At 35.4% G+C, this 18,989-nt stretch overlaps 1 protein-coding gene across 3 annotated transcripts in view; it reads right to left on the reverse strand.

Annotated features, from left to right (window-relative positions):
- ADGRL3 (adhesion G protein-coupled receptor L3) overlaps positions 1-17,640 on the reverse strand; it is a 492,939-nt gene extending 475,299 nt beyond the window's left edge. For 2 of the 3 annotated variants that reach the window (XM_054728772.1, XM_054728769.1), the window contains exon 1: positions 17,482-17,640. In XM_054728772.1, coding sequence (XP_054584747.1) covers positions 17,482-17,536 — 55 coding nt within the window. In that variant the 5' untranslated portion in view covers positions 17,537-17,640. The remainder of the gene's footprint in view (positions 1-17,481) is intronic. The other variant, XM_054728767.1, reaches the window with a different exon arrangement.
- Between the last annotated feature and the right edge of the window lie 1,349 nt (positions 17,641-18,989).

Here is an 18,989-nt window from a genome sequence, read left to right on the forward strand (position 1 = left end):
CAATCACAAAATTCAATTCAAAATACTTAAAGACTTAAATATAAAACCTGAATCCGTGAAACTCCTAGAACAAAACCTGGGAATAAAGCACAAAATCAACAATAAACAACTGGAACTACGTCAAACAAAAAAGCTTCTGCAGAGCATAAGAAATGATGAAGAAAGTGAAAAGACATCCTGCAGAATGGGAACAAATATTTCCAAACCATATATCTGATAAGGGATTAGTTCCAGAATATCAAAGAAATCATAGATTTCAATAGCAAAAAACAAAGACACAAACAAACAAAAACCTACAATGGGAAATCGCCTCCTGCTTGTAACAATGGCTATCATAAAAAGACAAGACATGACAAATGCTAGTGTAGATGTGGAGAAAAGGGAATCCTTTACACTGCTGATGGGAACGCAAACTGGTGTAGCCAGCCACTGCGGAAACAAGTAGGGATGATTCTCAAAAAATTAAAAATAGAACTATCATATATCTAGCAATTCCCCTTCTGGAAATCTATTCAAAGGGAAAAAAGAAAACCACTAACTTTTAAAGACATCTGTACCCCATGTTCATAGCAGCACTGTTTACAACTAGAGGCCCAGTGCACCTCGGGCTCTGCTGGCCAGGGCCTCCCTCCCTTCCTCCAGCCAGCCCTGCCCCCTGGTCAAACTCCCTGTTGAGGGGACAATTTGCATACTATGCTTTTATTATATAGGATAGCCAAGACAAATAAAACCTAAGGATCAATCATTGGATAAATTGATAAAGAAGTTTTGTTATACACACAATATTGTTCAATCATTAAAAAATGAGGAAACCCTACCATTTGCACTAACATGGATTGAACTTGAAGGCACCATGCTAAGTGAATAAAGTTGGACTGAGAAAAACAAATACTGTGTGATCTCACTTACCTGTGGAAACCAAACGAAACCAAAACAAAACACCACATAGATCAGTGAAGGGCAACCTTTTGAGCTTGGTGTGTCAAACTTCGCCAAAAAACTGAGCATAACTCGGGTAGTGTGTCACTTTGAGGAAAAAACATTATTTCGCAAATGTTTCATCCTCAGGAGCAGCAAATGTTTCATCCTCGGCATGCGGCCGCCTGTCATCAGAAATGGCTATGCGTGTCAGTGCTGACACGCGTGTCATAGGATCGCCATCACTGACATAGATAAAGAGAGCACACTTGTGATTACCAGAGGTTGGGAGAGGAGGAATTGAAGAAAGGCAATAAAAAAATAAAAACATCCAATTATCAGATAAATAAGTACCAGGGAAGTAATGTATAACATGGTGAATCCTGGTAACACTGCTGTATGATGTATAGGAAATTTGTTAAAAAAATAAATCCTAAAGTTCTCATCACAAAGAAAAAGGTTGTTTTTTTTTTTTTCTACTTTCTTTTCATTTTATTGTATCTGTATGAGAAAATGAATATTAGCTGAACCTACTGTGGTAATCATTTCATAACCAATGTAAATCAAACTATCATGCTGCATGCCTTAAACAATGCAAATGCAATATGTCAATTATTCCTCAACAAAACTGTAAAAAATTACATATCTAATTAAGACTTCATATTTATTAAAAAAAGGATTCACTATTTAAAAAAAAAAAATTAGAATGGTGTCCTAGCCAGTTCAGATCAGTGGTTGGAGCATGGGTCTCGGACCCAGTTAGATTCTGGTCAAGGGCATATACCTCAATAGGATTAATGTGGGAGGCAACCAATTGATGTGTTTCTTTCACATTGATGTTACTCTCTCTCTCTGTCTCTCCCCATCCCTCCCACTCTGTCTAAAATCAATGGGAAAAATATCCTCGGGTAAGGTTTAACCAAAAAAAAAAAAGTGAATTGCTTTAATCATATAATATTTAATATTCATTATAAGTAATATGAGTTACTGTCATAATCAAACTATCTACATAATTACTTCAGAGAGTTTTACTATTTAAACACTTTGATTCTGCTTTACTCAGTGGCAAGTATGAAATTAATATTTCATAACCTGCTGAAATGATCAAAATATTTCCATGTTTATGTATACTCTCCAACATCAAAGAGCATCATAGAATCAAAGTTCCTGGATATTGGTTACGGGCAAATATGAGGCAGGAAGAAAAGGAAAACTAAAAAGCATGTTAAAAGGCAAAGTATTTCTGATGGTAGTTCTAGAGTTTTCATCTTATCTGTGGACCTAATAATTGAAATAAGTATCAAAAATATCAGATTTCAATGTATATACCTTCAGAGTTCAATATTTACTTATAAATATTAAGTTTAAAATAGTAAATGAGCATTGTTTCTAACCAATTTCCACCATTTCTGTTTTATTGTTCCTTCGATGAGGTACCATGTAATTCAGTCAACTATTTAGCTTCTTCCTCCAAACATCTATTGATGATGACATTGAGCTTGGCATCTAGGCAAAACAATGCTCTGCATTACTAAGATATTTCTAAGGTGAGAGGAATGGTAAAAACAAAATATCAACTGAGTTAATTTATCAGAGTTACAAATGATATCACTTTCATATATTAATAATATTTCTCACAAGTATATTTTAGGGTAATATTTTACCATATCTTGTGGAGTTATTTTGTTGTTGTTGTTGTTTTGTTAATCCTCACTATAGGACATGTTTCCAGTGATTTTCAGAGAGAGTGGAAGGGAGGGGGAGAGACAGAGAGAGAAACATGGATGTGAGAGAAACATCCACTGGTCGAGACCCTTCAGTCCACAGGCTGATACTCCAGGAGCCAAACCAGCTACGGCTCTTGTAGAGTTTAAAATGTACTAAAACTCCAACTATGACTTTAACGTACACATTCAATTTTACTTTTGATTATTACCTTCTTAGACACAATATCTATCCTCCTATAAATACTTGGGTAATCCTTTGTTCAAATTATCCTTTTTTTAATTTCTTTATTGATTATGGTGTTACATATGTGTCCTTATAAACCCTTTTTCCTACTGCTCAGGCTTCCTGTAATTTCCCCAAGCTATTCTCTATATACTAATATATATATTCATCTCCAAATTTCATACCATTTCCCTTCATTTCTGTACTACAGTCCAAAATTCTAAATCTACATTTAAAGTAAAATTTAAATCTCCTAATAATCTAAAATCTTATTTTTTTTTATTTCTTAAGGTTAAGCAAACAAAAAATTTCTTTCTTTCTAAAGTAAAATTTTATAAATTTTGCTTGTTTTATTTTGTAATATTCTAGCTAATTCCTACACATTGTTTTGGTTGGTTTATTTCTAATTTAAATCATGGGTCCACAAAATAAGGCAAACTCTCAGTAGGTTATTAAAACATCTTTAAAAATAGTTTTCACAAGATGGTTAGGAGATTCTGAGTTTTTTTACTAACAACTATTTTAAATGTCATTGCATCATTAGATTGATGGCTCTGAGTCTATTTTTTCATCCTAAAATTACAGGTACTACAGGGACGACTATCTATGACTCACTGGATTATTACATGTATTCATTGAGCTCTTGTGTGCAAAAGTGTTCAGCTAAGAGCAGAGTGCTAGTAAATTTAGAAATTATATTGAAATAACAAATGGCTGATTGATAGGAAATGTCTAATCCAACTTCTGTGCTACCATATATGCATGGAGGGGGGGGTATGAGGGAAGGGAAGGTGAGGGGGGCAGAGAGAGAAAGAGAGAATTACCATATTTTCTGGCGTATAAGACGACTTTTTAACCCAGGAAAATCTTCTATACGCCCAGTCGTCTTATACGCTGGAAAATATGGTATTTTCAACTTTTCTTGTAAGTAAAGGTACTTTTTCCAATTGAGCTTCCTTATGCATACCTGAAAGGCTCTACTTTTCCACCTTTCCACCAGCGCCTTCATTTTGGCAATATAAAAAGATTATATCTTTCCTGACTTCTAAGGCATAACTGCTTAATATATATATATATATTTATATATATATATATATATATAGATAGAGAGAGAGAGAGAGAGAGAGAGAGAGAAGGGAGAGGGATAGTGAGAGAAACATCATCGATTGGCTGCCTCCTACACGCCCCTTACTGGGGATTGAACCCATAACCCAATTCATTGAGCCCTGACTGGTAATGGAACAGGTCACCTTTAGGTTCCTGGGTTGACGCTCAACCACTGAGCAACACAGGCTGGACTGCATAATTCCTTTATAGGCTGGGTAGTAATCTCTAACAAAAGTCATAAAAAGTTCCAATTTAAGTGCATGATTAAGGATGCCACCAGGCAGAAATTACAACATGAAAGTTCTAACACGAAAAATTTGTTTCTATTCTGGCCCTTATAAGAAAATGGCTCAGTAGTGATTAATTGTCCACCTGTGTATGATGAAGCAACTTTTATACTATTCCTATGAAAGTATTATATTATTCAACTTAACTCAATAGACTCATTCACTAGACTTTGTTTTATAAAGTGTTGGTATACCCTATGTGGATTATAAATTCTCCTTTCAAAGTAGGCCTCACTCTTCTTCTATACATCATAGCTTTTTATAGTGAAATAAAACATACTTTGGCTCAACTTTCGGTCACCAGAAGACTGAACAATCAAGTAATAAAAGTTGTATAAGATATTCTAAGAATAGTGAAGATTCTAACACATGGTTATGAGTAAAGTTATAGGGAACATTAATTCCTAGTGTTAAAAGAAACAACATTGAAAGATTACTTTGAAATGTTCTTCAAGTATGAATCTTCTTTGTCCCAAAAATAGAGGGAAAAACTGTGGCTTACTTGTTTTAACAATTGCCTAGATTGTAATATTGTGATATAAATATCTCAAACATTTGTTAAAATGAGTAAGCAGAAAATAAAGTTTCTGTTATGTGATATAAATTTATAAAATTATAATCAGCTTCTCATAAACATTATTTTCATTCAAATCATACAAAATGCATATTACATATCTTATTGATCAAAGAGCGGCAACTAATAGTTTTTCTTTTCTAACTAAAAATGCCTCCCATTATGTAAATATATTGCAAATAGATTTAAATTCATGGTAACAAAAATAAAATTCTGAAATCTATTATTTGGAGAATACTGACTTTCTTTTCTTTTCCTCTACTCCCTTGTTTAAGAATATAAATTCTTAATGATAAGGAAAGCTTTGCTTTCAGAATGTTGTAAAGTAAACCATTTCTTTAAAAATCTTTATAACTATCGTAAGGGGCTCTTTCCCTTAATCCCACTGCCAATAATACTTGATGTGTACAAAAAAAATTAAAAAGGAAGGAAGGAAGGAAGGAAGGAAGGAAGGAAGGAAGGAAGGAAGGAAGGAAGGAAGGAAGAATGGAAGGAAGGAAGGAAAGAAGGGAGGAAGGGAGGAAGGAAGGAAGGAAAACAGTGGAAAAAATACACATTTTGACAAAGATCTGTCATGTTAGTGAGTTCCTTTTTCCCATCCTAAGATAATCATAACTGGCATCTCTGAAGATAGTTGAGAGGACTAAAAACTTTTTATCTATATTTTTTGGTAGTAGAGATTTTCAACCCATCCATCCCCTCCTCAACACACACACAAATGAAAGCAATATGCTGGTTAACAAAGAAGCAGATATGTTAACAAGCTCACATGTCAAAATGAAAGATTACTTATGTTGTTGGTATATACACAGAGTATGGTTATTATTGAACACCTACTTTTAAAAATAGGCATAATGGTTTTTTATGTGTGTGCAGAGGTGGGGCATCAATACTGCCTCTTAAGGACAGCCTGCAACCTATAAAATACCTGGACTATCATAGCTATTCCGACTGTCCTGAGCTGTTGTGACTAATCTAAAAGGCTCCCTTTTAAGAAAATGTGTAATGTTCCCTGGAGGGATAGCATCATGCCAGCCTGTTGCTTTGAATTTTATGTATTATCTGTCTTCATTATTAAATCATGTGCCCATACGGTTTACATGGTTTCACAACTTCACTATCAAAAGGGAAAAAACAAAAAACAAACAAAGAATAATTGCTCATTGGTCACCACCATTGTTGATTTGTAACCAGAGCTACAGAAAAGAATAGTCCTGATCTCGTTCAGGTAGTGTGGAGAATTACGACTTTCATGGTAACTAACTGCTTAGAGAGAAGCAGTAATGCATGAAAGCTGACTGTTCATTCTTTTTATAAATACAGATGGTTATTTTTTATTTACATGATCTAATCATATCTGAATCTTTTTCCCATGCCATTTATTATTCTCTAATACAACAATAAAATTAATCTGTATTAAACTCATCTGAGTCCAACAAAAAATGAATCATTGTAAGATGCTCTTTTGATTTTGCATATTATTTTATCTTTTCATTTTATCAAAACAATGATTTCTCCAATTTTGCTCAATGAATTTATCCCCATCAAACTTTACATAAAACTAATAATACCAAAGTGAGGGATATGTTTCACTCACTATTGAAGTTCTTCAAACCTAGGGTGAATAGTGAAGCCAGAAGTTTTATTGGGCTTATAGTCTAATTAAAAGCAACAGGCTTGCACTCTGAACAGCTTTTCCACACTCTTTAACACTTTTTTTAATGCTGATCTAAGCTTAAGATCTTCATTGGTAAGTCATTAAAGACTTAGTTACAGTCCAGTGGGTGAGTCCGGAATATAATGACGGAATGTGTGTACAAATGTATAGGCTCATAATTAGAGAAACTGTCACAATTGGGGATTAAGGATATACAATGCAGTCTTTGAAAACTCTATGGAGAATAAGTGACCCCAAGATGGTGTTATATTTTAAATTTTGCTTACTACCCAAGTCATTTGTGTAGTTGTTTTGTGTGTGTGTGTGTGTGTGTGTGTGTGTGTGTGTGTGTTTGTTTCTTGTTTTGTTTTTTTTTTTTAGTTCTAATTCCAAAAGGTATGTTTTTTTTTTTTTTTTTTAAAAATATATTTTATTGATTTCTTACAGAGAGGAAGGGAGAGGGAGAGAGAGCTAGACACATCGATGAGAGAGAAACATCGCTCAGCTGCCTCCTGCACACCCCCTACTGGGGATGTGCCCGCAACCAAGGTACATGCCCTTGACCGGAATCGAACCTGGGATCTTTCAGTCCGCAGGCCGACGCTCTATCCACTGAGCCAAACCGGCTAGGCCCAAAAGGTATGTTTTAATGACTACATTCTCCCAGGATTATGTGTGAACCTTTCTGTTAGGGTCTTTCTACACATTATTTTACTTAATCCTTTTACTATAATAAAGTAGGCCTAATTACCCCTTTACAATGAAGGAAACTGTGAAACTGGTTAAGGTCATGTATCTTGAAAGCAATAGAACTGGAATTAAACTCAAAAGCTTGAGATCTTTCTTTCATTCATCAGGACCATGCAAATTAGGATCCTAAAGCATTTTAGATTAGACAATGTTGTAAACTTCAGGGCTTTATGTAAATATTACTTTCTATATATATACTGATATTCTCCTCCATTCCCAGTTTCTTAAAACTACAGGAACTATTCAGTATCAACATTTGTAACTTACTACTTTTATTCAAGTAGTAAGCTTTCTGTTAAACTTTTCCCCCAAAATGGCAATATTTCAAAAACACCTATGTGCCTGAAATAGTGCAATTTTGCTAGGATTCTTACCATATACAATCTCCTATTTCCTTCTGATTATCATCTTTGTTGGTAGATGCAATGTGAGTGGTCAGTAATATACAGTAGGTAGGTTTGATAAAGAGACAAGGAAATGAATAACTTTCTTGATATAGAATAAAAGGCATACAATGGTTTGCTGAACATATTAGAGAAATAGTCTATGGAAATAAAATTAAAGACTCAATATTTATAATGTAACTATAGCCCCGGTGCACAAAATTCGTGCACTCCAGGGGGGGGGGGGCATCCCTCGGACCGGCCTGCACCCTCTTGCAGTCCAAGAAGCCTTGGGGCCTAAGCCGTCAGTTAGACATCCTTAGAACTGCCATGAAGGTGGGAGAGGCTCCAACCACCGCCACTGCGCTCGTCAGCCGTGAGCCCAGCTTCTGGCTGAGCGGTGCTCCCCCTGTGGGAGTGCACTGACCACCAGGGGTCAGCTCCTGCATTAAGCGTCTGCCCCCTGGTGGTCAGTGGGGGTCATAGCAAACAGACATTATGCTGTTCGGTCAATTTGCATATTAGCTTTTTATTATATAGGACTAGAGGCCCAGTGCACAAATTCGGGGGGGGGGGGTGTCCCTCAGCCAAGCCTGCACCCTCTACAATCTGGGACCCTTCGAGGGATGTCCGACTGCCCCTTTAGGCCCGATCCTACTTGGATCGGGCCTAAAGGGGCAGTCGGACATCCCTCTCACAATCCAGGACTGCTGGCTCCCAACTGCTTGCCTGCCTGCCTTCCTGATTGCCCCTAAACGCTTCTGCCAGCCAGCCTGATCACCCCCTAACACCTCCCCTGCCAGCCTGATTGATGCCTAACTGCTCCCCTGCCAGCTTGTTTGCCCCTAACTGCCCTCCCCCGCAGGCCTGGTCACCCCTAATTGCCCTCCCCTGCAGGCCTGGTCACCCCCAACTGCAGGCCTGGTCACCCCCAACGGTGGCACTGGAGGAACTCAGGGTGGCTGATCGCGCTGGCGGGAGGCACTTCGATCAGCGGGTGGCCAGAGGAAAACTGGTGCTGGCTGAAAACTGGTGCCGGCAGCCATGCAATCAGCCACCCCGAGTTCCGCCACCGGAGCCTTCCGCAGGCCCCATGGGTCCTCCCGCAGCGCCGGCAGTTGGGGCTGGCTGGAGGAACGGGGGACGGGGACTCACGAGTCCCCACCCCCCGCCAGCCCAATCGGCCACCCTGAGTCCCGCCCCCAGCCTCCCAACGGCCCAATTGTGGGTGTAGCGGAGTGATGGTAATTTGCATATTACTATTTTATTAGGTAGGATTTTCTTTAATTATTGTATTTTACAATATGTATTTTATGATCAATTGGGTAACTTCCTATTATTCTTTTCATTTCTACTAGCTTTTTTTCTTGTTTAATATTCAATATATATTTAGAATATTTTTGTTGAATTTCTACCTAGAAAAGTTCATATTGGTACTATGAATGCATTTGAGTACAAATATAAAGTAATTAATATGGAGATATGTGTCAATTTTGCTGTCTTCAGTCTTTTCATATAGGAATTTAGTATATTGCATGTCTTCTTTGATAACCCCCAGTAAACTTCAGCATTTTCTTCTCATACACCCCATATATTTCTTGCTATTTCTTTCTAAGTCATGCATTTCTGTGCCATTTTGAATCAAATCAACATTGAAATGCATGTTACTAAGTTACACACAGTAGGTATGTGTGAATCATACAGCTGAACTCAAATTGATCTCAATTCTGAGAAAGTTTTTATTTCCTGATTATATCACCATACTGCTTAAAATAATAATTATCTTATATTTGAATATCTATTCTTCATATTTTGTTTTGTCGTTTATTATAGTAATAATAAACTATATTTATTATTTATTATAGTAAATGACAAAACAAAATATGAAGGATAGATATTCAAATATAAGATAATTATTATCTTTTTTATTTTTTATTTTTTATATTTATATAAAATATATTTATTTTTTATTTTTATCAAAAATATAATTTTATATTTTAAAAATGATTCTAATAATACCATGATGGTATTGACTATTTATGAGCATTCATTTAACATTGTTAATTAATGTAGGAAGAAATAATTCTTTTATTTTCCACTTCTCAAGATATTTTCTTCTAGGGGTATAGTGATATTGTCAAATTTATATGCAAGTATGTTCCTTTAAAATGCTATTTGTAATGGTAATATATCAATGACCTTCACTGTTGAGTCATTATCATATGGTTAGATAAACAATGGTTCTTTCCCTGGATCCGGATGAGGCCTCGTGCACCTAGGCCCGGGTGAGCCAAGTGGCCCTGGGTCTGGGAGAGGCCAAGCGTCCCTGGGTCCGGGAGAGACCATGTGTCCCTGGATCCAGGTGAGGCCTTGTGAACTAAGCCCGGGTGAGGCCACGTGCCCCTGGGTCTGGGAGAGGCCAAGCATCCCTGGGTACGGGTGAAGCCAGATCCTGGGTCCGGGTGAGGCCGTGCGCCCCTGGATCCATCCGGGTGAGGCTGGGTCCCAGGCCCGGGTGAGACCACGCGCCCCTTGGGTATGGGTGAGGCCACGTGCCCCTTAGTCCAGCTGATGCCGTGCCCCTGGGTTCGGCCGAGACCAAACCAGAGGGAGTCGGACCTCCATTACCACCATTTGTCCACCATCTAGAGCTGAGGGGTCAGTGCTGACATGTACACATAAGGAACTACTTGACATCGAAATTGGGTCTCAAAAGAACTGTTGGTCCAGGGGGAAGCTCGCTACAGATTGATTCATTTGCCTGTCAGCATAAATATTATTGCTCGTCTCACATTCAGTTCTTATTAGTATATATCTAGTGACATTTGATCTCGTTCATCTAGAGGAAATGATGAACAACATAGACTGAGGAACAAGAACAGAACCAGAAGCAAGGAGGCATCGATCGGACTATCGGGCCTCAGAGGGAGGATATTGGAGGGTAGGGGGAGGGTGGGGGGAGGGGGAGAGTTCAACCAAAGGACCTGTATGCATGCATATAAGCCTATCCAACGGTTAAGTTCAACAGGGGATTGGGGCATGCGTGGGGAGAGGGGTGGGATGGGAATGGGGGGATGAGGACAAATATGTGACACCTTAATCAATAAAGAAATTAAAAAAAAAATGGTTCCTTCATATGAAACAATATTATAATTTTAAAAAATTTTTAATGAGAGCATAGAAACGTCTACATTTTGAGTTTAAGTCAAGTGAAAGGTAAATTTTATTTCTTACATTATTCCAATTTAAAAAAATATATGTGCATACATAACATGACAGTAGGGAAATCTAACAAACATTAACATTAAGTATATCATGGGGTCATGGGATTAATACATTTTTGCTTTCTAATTTAAATTTCTATGAGGAGACATACTGTGACAATAAAGTAGGTAACCCTGATAATGACAAAGAAATATATGAGACTATGTTCTTTTCTTGTACCTTACCAGTAAGCTACAACCTTGACTTCAGAACATTCAAGTCACCACAAACCATAATATGTGTAGATGAAATAAATATAGAAAGCTTATCAAATGCCACTGTGAAAGCCTATTTTTCTACAAAAATATGTATCTATTACTTTTGTATGTACAACCAGCATATTTCTCTTGCAAGACCTTAACTAATCTAGTTTATTTGATCAATCTTTCCTATAAAATATTTTTTTTTTCTTAGAGAAAGACAATTTTCTATATATTTAAAGAAACTAATTCTGCTATGATGGCAATATAGGAGAAATAAAAATTCAAATCAAATAAAAATGTCATTATTAACAAAATGTAAAGACAATATTATTTATAATCTATAGAAAGATAAACCCTCATTCTTTCAATACTAATACAAGAGAAAAAAAATACTTTCTGAAATGATTTTTTCCCCAATTCATGTATTGTCCTTAACTTCACCAAACCAATGTATCAATTTAAAAGTAGAGAATGAGTTAATTATGTTTTTCAACAGGACCTTCTTCTAAACTTCCAAATTTTAAAAAAGGTCTAATACAATGCATAGTCTCTATTTACATGATAAATCAATGAGAATCTTTCCTATTGCATTTCATTTTTTAAACTGGTCATTAAGGAGTAATTTCCCAATCAGAATGGAGGAAATAAATGCATGAAAAAGTGTACCATGGCTACCTATATGAAATTATAAATGAAATTATAAATGTAAGAGCAGTCTTACATTGAAAATGAGTAAAAAGCAATGTAAAAAAGAGAAAAACAGATAAGTATTTACATATTATATACCTAAGGATTTTTAAATTAATTCAACCTCAACTATACAACTACCCTTTGCTGCCACAGTCCACCCCATGTCCAAGAAATTAAAAAAAAAAAAAAAAAACTAAGATAGGAACCTAACCCCCTCCCCCGCCAAATATGCACAATATATAAAATCTGAAGTTAAGAAAACACTATTTCACTCTCAAGGTATACACAAGTCACTTATGAGTATCACTGAAATAAAATTCACATATAACTTGTTTTGCAAATGTGAAAACAAAAAGAAGAGTCTTTTCAAATTGCTAACTGCATGCTGAGTGTGTAAGAAAGGTTTCTAAACCTATTCTTACAAAGGAAAGCTACCAGCCATGCATATTTGTACTTAATCTTATATCAGAGACTAAATAGTTAATTTACAGCATATATATTTTGAAATTCAGTACCACGTGGCTATGGAAGATGGTGTTGGGTGTGTTGGCAGAAACCTCATATATCATGACCACAAAGGTTTTGCTGTTTAACATAACTGACCATAAAAATAGTGATATTACTGAAAATATTACAAATTACCTAGGCTGGAAAGCATTATAAACACATCAAGGATGATTAATTTCTAAATATAAGAAAGTTAAGCAGAGCTTAGAAGTCAACCTGACTTTTTGCACTTATAAAACAAAACTTCATAAAAAGAATTACATGGTGAGATGTTATGTAGTAAAATGTAATTATATCCTTTCTCAATCTTCACATCTTACTAGAAGTTAAAATATATATGGGCATTATTTTAAATTACTGACCTATTAAATAGTATTATAACTTTTAAAATAGATTAATTATAAAGTGCAAGTTACATAAAAATGTATAGTACTAAATATATATGCATCTATTGGTTCTTTTGTCCCTACTAAGAACTTTTTATTGTAATTAACTTCCTTGAATATAATAAAAAGCAGGATACCCTGTAAAATCTATCTATATATATATAAAAGGCTAATATGCAAAGTGTCCTCTTGGGTGTTCAACTGGGAGACCGGGAGTTAGATCGCTTGCCATGATGTGTGCTGACCACCAGGGTGTGGCACAGAACATGGCAGGTGACCAGCGGTGGCAGTGGAGCGCTGAGGGAGCGAGGGAAGGAGGAGGCAGGGAGGTGGGTAACCTGATTGGCCCTGATCGCCAGCCAGGCCTAGGAACCCTACCTGTGCATGATTTCGTTCACGGGGCCTCTAGTGAATATATTACCACACATACAACTTTCAGAACCAAAAAAATAGGATTATAGAGAAAAGGTAAGCATATGTTGGTTATAGAAAAAATACTAAAACCCTATATTCTATGCAAATGTAGCATATTGTTTCCCATTACCCAGGGGCTCAATTGACCCTGTATCCCTGTATGCTATCTTTTCAATAAAGACATAATCTATAAGTACAGTTAAATCAATATTATATATATGCATCAAAATCACCTTCTCAACTCCCAACCCATGTGGCTTGGGTAGTCACACCCTGACCAGATCTCCTAGCCCAGGTCCCACACTGAGCCTTGGTACTACCCTTTCTGCCAGTCAGCATGAGCCCCAGTGCCCATGTTTATCAATGGATATTGTTCTCTGATCTCACTATTTCCCTTGTTTCCAACCACATGAATAGAACAAAAAACACTTTAACTTCATGTAACCCTACATTAGTTGACAGCAAAGAACTGGCCATCAGCTTTCACTGCTTCTCTTGACTTCTGCCAGGTCTCATTGCATAATAGATAAGGGTTGTATGGTTGCACAGGAAGGGCATACAGTCATGGAAAATGGAAATACAGAGGCACATAAAGACATAGAATATGGACAGATAAACAAAAAACTACGGACATTTCCTAATTTCAAAGAATTGTGTATATATATATACATGATGTGGATATACTGATTGATTTTGTTTTCCTGTGTAAAATATTGGCATGACTTTCTAGGATGATGGGCAGGTCATTCAACTAATGTAAACATTATTCAGAATTAATTATTTAGCTTGGTTTCTAATTTTATCCATGTAAAGATCATGCAAAAATGCATCATATACTACCATTTATATATCACTACCACTGACAATTATATACTAGAATCACTGACAATTATGTACTATAATTATATTTTTATATACTGAAATTACATACTAAGCTTTGATATATATCAATTTAATAATAATTATGTTCAGAGAGTAGTATTAAGAAATTTCTGGCAAAACCTGAATACTGAGGTTTAAGCAGAAGATTTCTTTCTATTCTCAAGGCAAGAATAAGGATAATTACGCATTTTCCTTATCAAACCTTCAGAGGTTTCCCTCTATTTCAAGCTAATTTAAGAGTAGAAAAATCAAGTACAAGAAAGATTTACCAAATACCCGCACTATGTTAGAAGCTATACATAGTATATTATTCTATCCATTCTTAAAATGACTCTGCATGGAATAAGTGTTTATTCTTTCGGATGAAAAGTAGACTTATACATTTTTAAGTTTCTGTAAGCTCCTTGAGAGAAGTATTAAGAATATTTTTTGCTCACTGCCATATTTTTTTAGCAGCTAGCACAGTTTTATGACTCAACGTAGGTAATAAATGATACTTGTTAACTAGTTTACCAAGTAATAGAGTTACAGAGCTAGTAGATGGTAGAGCTAGAATATTATCTCAGGTTTGTCATATTTCAAACCTCAGTCCGTCTGTGTCCAGACCATAGTGGAGGCAGGTGATCTGCACTCTGCCTCATCTCTCCCAATGACCAGGAGAGCTGAGATGGGATCCTCTACTGGGAAGAACGGCCTTGATAGAAATTGATCATCTTACTGACAGTAAGACCAGAGCTCACGAAACCAGGTCCCCTCTGAGTCTCACAATAGCTTGTGGAACATTAGTCAAGTTCCTTTACCACTCAATATTCAATGTTTGTACCATAAATATTGAATTATAAAGATTATAATAAATATTGTTAAACCCACAAGAATATTGTGATTAATTGTACCTATATAACTAAAGTGTATAACTATAAAATCAATAATTATCATTATTATTTGCTCAAGAGAAAAGAATCGAGACTCCAGGTCATACCCAGAAAAGTAAATTCTCCATGGACATGAGGGCAAATGAAGCTGGGCCTCACAACAGTAGGCGAGGAGATGTTGTCAGGGGATGTTTTGTGGGAAAAGGTGCTTCTATAATTGTGACATCCATTTTAAGCCACTCATCTGTGGTTTTGAGTTATGTGCTATTCCTTTAAGCCAGGATTAGTAGAGGCTCTAAAAATGTCTATTGAGTAGACCTCAGCACTGGTGAAAGGTTACTGCATTCCTCTGTTTATGAGTAAGCTGGTTCTACACGGCTGTTCATGTGAAGCCCTGGATTTACAAGTCAGAAGTGGCACCACAATGGAGGCACCTCCTATAGAAGGTAGACAACACTGACTTGAATTTTCTCTGGTGCAGGTTTTAGATTACCTAACCATGGCAATAAGAATAAAGTTTATAATTTGAAATCTTCCATGTTGTTTAGCTTTATATGATTCAAAGAAAAGATAATAGAAAGTAGTTCACGTAAAATGGAAAGGATTACTTAACTTTTTAGCCTAAAATATTTGATATACCAGGTCAATTTTTTATGTGCCCACCTAGGGATGTTAAGATATTTCTCAGAGTTACCTAGAGATTGTGTGTGTGTGTTGGGGGAGGGGTGTGTGTGGGTGTGTGTATGTGTGTGTTCAGTACTGGTCCAAATAGAAGAACCAAGATCTATATATAGCTCAGCCATGTTTGGGACCCAGTGAAATACATAGGTGTCAGTTTTTGGAGAACAGAAACTTCAATAAAAACAGTCTTTAATATAATGTCTATTTCTGCTATTTTTAACCTACCTGCTCAAACAAGTGTAATTTTAGACTGACTTTTAAAAAATAAATTATACTTTTGTGTGTGTGTGTGTGTGTGTGTGTGTGTGTGAGCATCAACAACAAATGGAATAGCTCTCATGTTAAAATAATTTCTCAGCTAATTCCTGGTTGTTACAATTTACTAGAACCAAAACTGGAGGGACAGATAGTGTGATGAAGGCAATTAACATGTTCAACCACTTAATATTCATCATACACTATGCTAGATTCACATATGCTACTTATTCAATCCTCAAAAGAACCATATGAGTGAGGCATTTTTATAACATAAAAAACCTAACTAGAATCATCCTGAGATATGTAATGAGAAAAGCACTTGTTTAAAGTGACAAATCTTTGTCCCATATGACAAATGTCACATGTGCCCAAGTATGTGAATGTTTAAGTACTGCATCAGTATATGAATTAAAGAAACACTTTGAAATTTTTGACAAAATTTATTTATATTATGTATGGTTATATAATTTTACTTTCTTTTTGTTAAAAGAGCACTACCTTATATTATAGTGATTTGTTACATATAATTGTTAAATCAGGGGAACTTTGGAGAAAACTTTTATCCATTCTTAAAATGACAGCAGAATGCAATTCCATTTGAAACTTGGGACATGGGCCAAATTTGGAACTGCATCATTCATGAACTACAGCAGATTTCATAATCAATTATAAACCAAAAGTGAGTGAAAGAGGCTGAAAATTCATTTAAGTTGCTTGATAGATTATAATATGCTGAGACCTCCTAAGCACTGGCAAATATAACTGTGTCCCCTTTTTTTTGCTATAATTGCCATTAACATATGAAATAGTGTCTGCACTACACCATTTTTATCTTAGTGCAAAACCAAGGGTAATTAGTAAGAAACTTTAAATTGTGAAAAAGGAACATACATATAGACTTTAACTTGCCAGGGCTTATTGAGAATCAGTGAGCATTATATACTAAGTTGTATAGAAACTGTCTTGCTTACTTATGGAATATTTATATGTTTTATAAAATGTCCAAAGGTATGTAATTTCTTACATATTTGTGTTATCAATACAAAGATGTTTAAATGAACAAGTACATTCTCTTTTTATGAGTATATTAGCATGTTTCTGTAAAAATACCTTTCTGCATATGTTCACATTATTTTGATGTTGTTGTTTTTTTCCCCTATTTTGCATTGAAAGTTATATGACAAAAACAATTTTCCTTTAATGAAAAGTTTAGTTTTTTTTTGTTCTGTGTACTAAAGATTAAACAGAGTAGTAAACACTAACAAACAAATGATTACTTAGTTTGAGAAATCAAATTTTGGGGGGTATTTTCTTTCAAATGAAAATATTTACTATATTAAAAATTATTTTGATTACAAAAATATGTAAACCAAAAAATTCACAATAAGCAATATAGTTAATGAGTCAGCTGATTTTCCCTGGGTGTGGTAAATATAAAGACTAAAACATGCAAAGTTGTTTTTTAAGCAAACAAAAACTTTGGTTATACATACATTCTAAAAGGTACCTTAAGAAATAAAATTCTAACTCATATTTATTGCAGCTTAAGGCACACATGTGACCTTTCACTCTTACTTCTATTAATATATGTAGGCAAAAGCTGCTAACTCTTAGAGCAAAGATGTAAAGGAAAGGAACTAGTATAAATAACTGAGACAACATTAAGAATCACACAAAGAAACTAATTAAAGTGCTTACCATGGACTATGGGTGCTAAGAGCATCATGAAGACTAGTAGCTGTGATGGCCACATGGTTGTGAAGTCAGGCGTGAGTGCCTCAAGAGTGAATGTTTCCCACGTGAATCACAGTAAGTGTTTCTGGTTCCTCTTCTGTACTCCAAGACCGATGATTAAAAAAAAAAAAAAAAAAAAAAGTAAAAACCCAAAAAGAAATATTCCTCAAAACAGAAACACCAATATCCCAAATTCGAATCCTGCAAACAAGAAAAAAAAAGTTATCAAATAGAGGTTTTCTTAACTCTTTGAAAGTTTATTTCCTGACTAAAATATCTCTTATACCTCCTCATTTCATTTTAATGAGTAGAGGATTCATATATAAAAACGTATAACCTAAAGGACAATATTTATGCATGTATTATCAGTATTTAATCTTTTAAACTCTACTCCTCAAAAGAACTGAAATAAATAATGCAGTATTACTGGAAAAATAATATAAATATACTATGTTATTTTTATAATAATTAACTAAGTTTGGCACTTACTATGTATAAAATATTTTCCACAAATACAATTTTTATTAACTTTACTATAAAAATTCATTATCATTGCTGTGAGGTTGAAATAAAAATAGTTAAGTGTATGAGTTTTACTTTCATTTTAGTCCCTGATATCCATTTAGAAATCATTCTACATGTTACCTACATTGCTATTCTAAGCATCTTTGTAAGTAAACCTGTGAAGATCATAGATTTTTGTTAATTAATTATGCTCAAACATAATTAATTCATTCAACAGAGTTTTATAAAGTACCCACTAAACTACAAAGCACTGGACTAGGAAAACAGAAATACAATATTGAATAAAACATGCTACCTATTTTCTAGGATCTTGCAGCTTAAGATGAACAATCTTGCTTAAAAGGGTTAAATACATTTATGGCAGACATTTAAAAAGTCATGTCAGTGAATCAAACTGATATAGCTGCTTCAGCTTATGTATGCACAGATTTATCTTATAGAGCAAAAATATGAAGGGAACATGATTCACATTTTGATGATTCTGTCTTCATGCACCTTTAAAATTGATCAATCTCCAAAATTTACAGGGAACTCATACAACTTAACAAAAGGAAGATAAACGATCCAATCAAAAAATGGGCAAAGGACCTAAATAGACACTTGTCTAAAGAGGAGATACAGAAGGCCTAGAGACTTATGAAAACATGCTCAAAGTCACTAATCATCTGAGAGATGCAAATCAAAACAACAATGCGGTACCATCTCACACCTGTCAGAAAGGCTATCATCAACAAATCAACAAACGAAAAGTGCTGGCGAGGATGAGGAGAAAAAAGGAACCCTCGTGCACTGCTGGTGGGAATGCAGACTGGTGCAGCCACTGTGGAGAACAGTATGGAGTTTCCTCAAAAAACTAAAAATGGAACTCCCATTTGACCCAATGATCCCACTTCTAGGAATATATCCCAAGAAACTAGAAACACCGATCAGAAAGGATATATGCACCT

This window comes from Eptesicus fuscus, chromosome 2, assembly GCF_027574615.1.
Source record: "Eptesicus fuscus isolate TK198812 chromosome 2, DD_ASM_mEF_20220401, whole genome shotgun sequence".
Classification (NCBI taxonomy): Eukaryota; Metazoa; Chordata; class Mammalia; order Chiroptera; family Vespertilionidae; genus Eptesicus; species Eptesicus fuscus.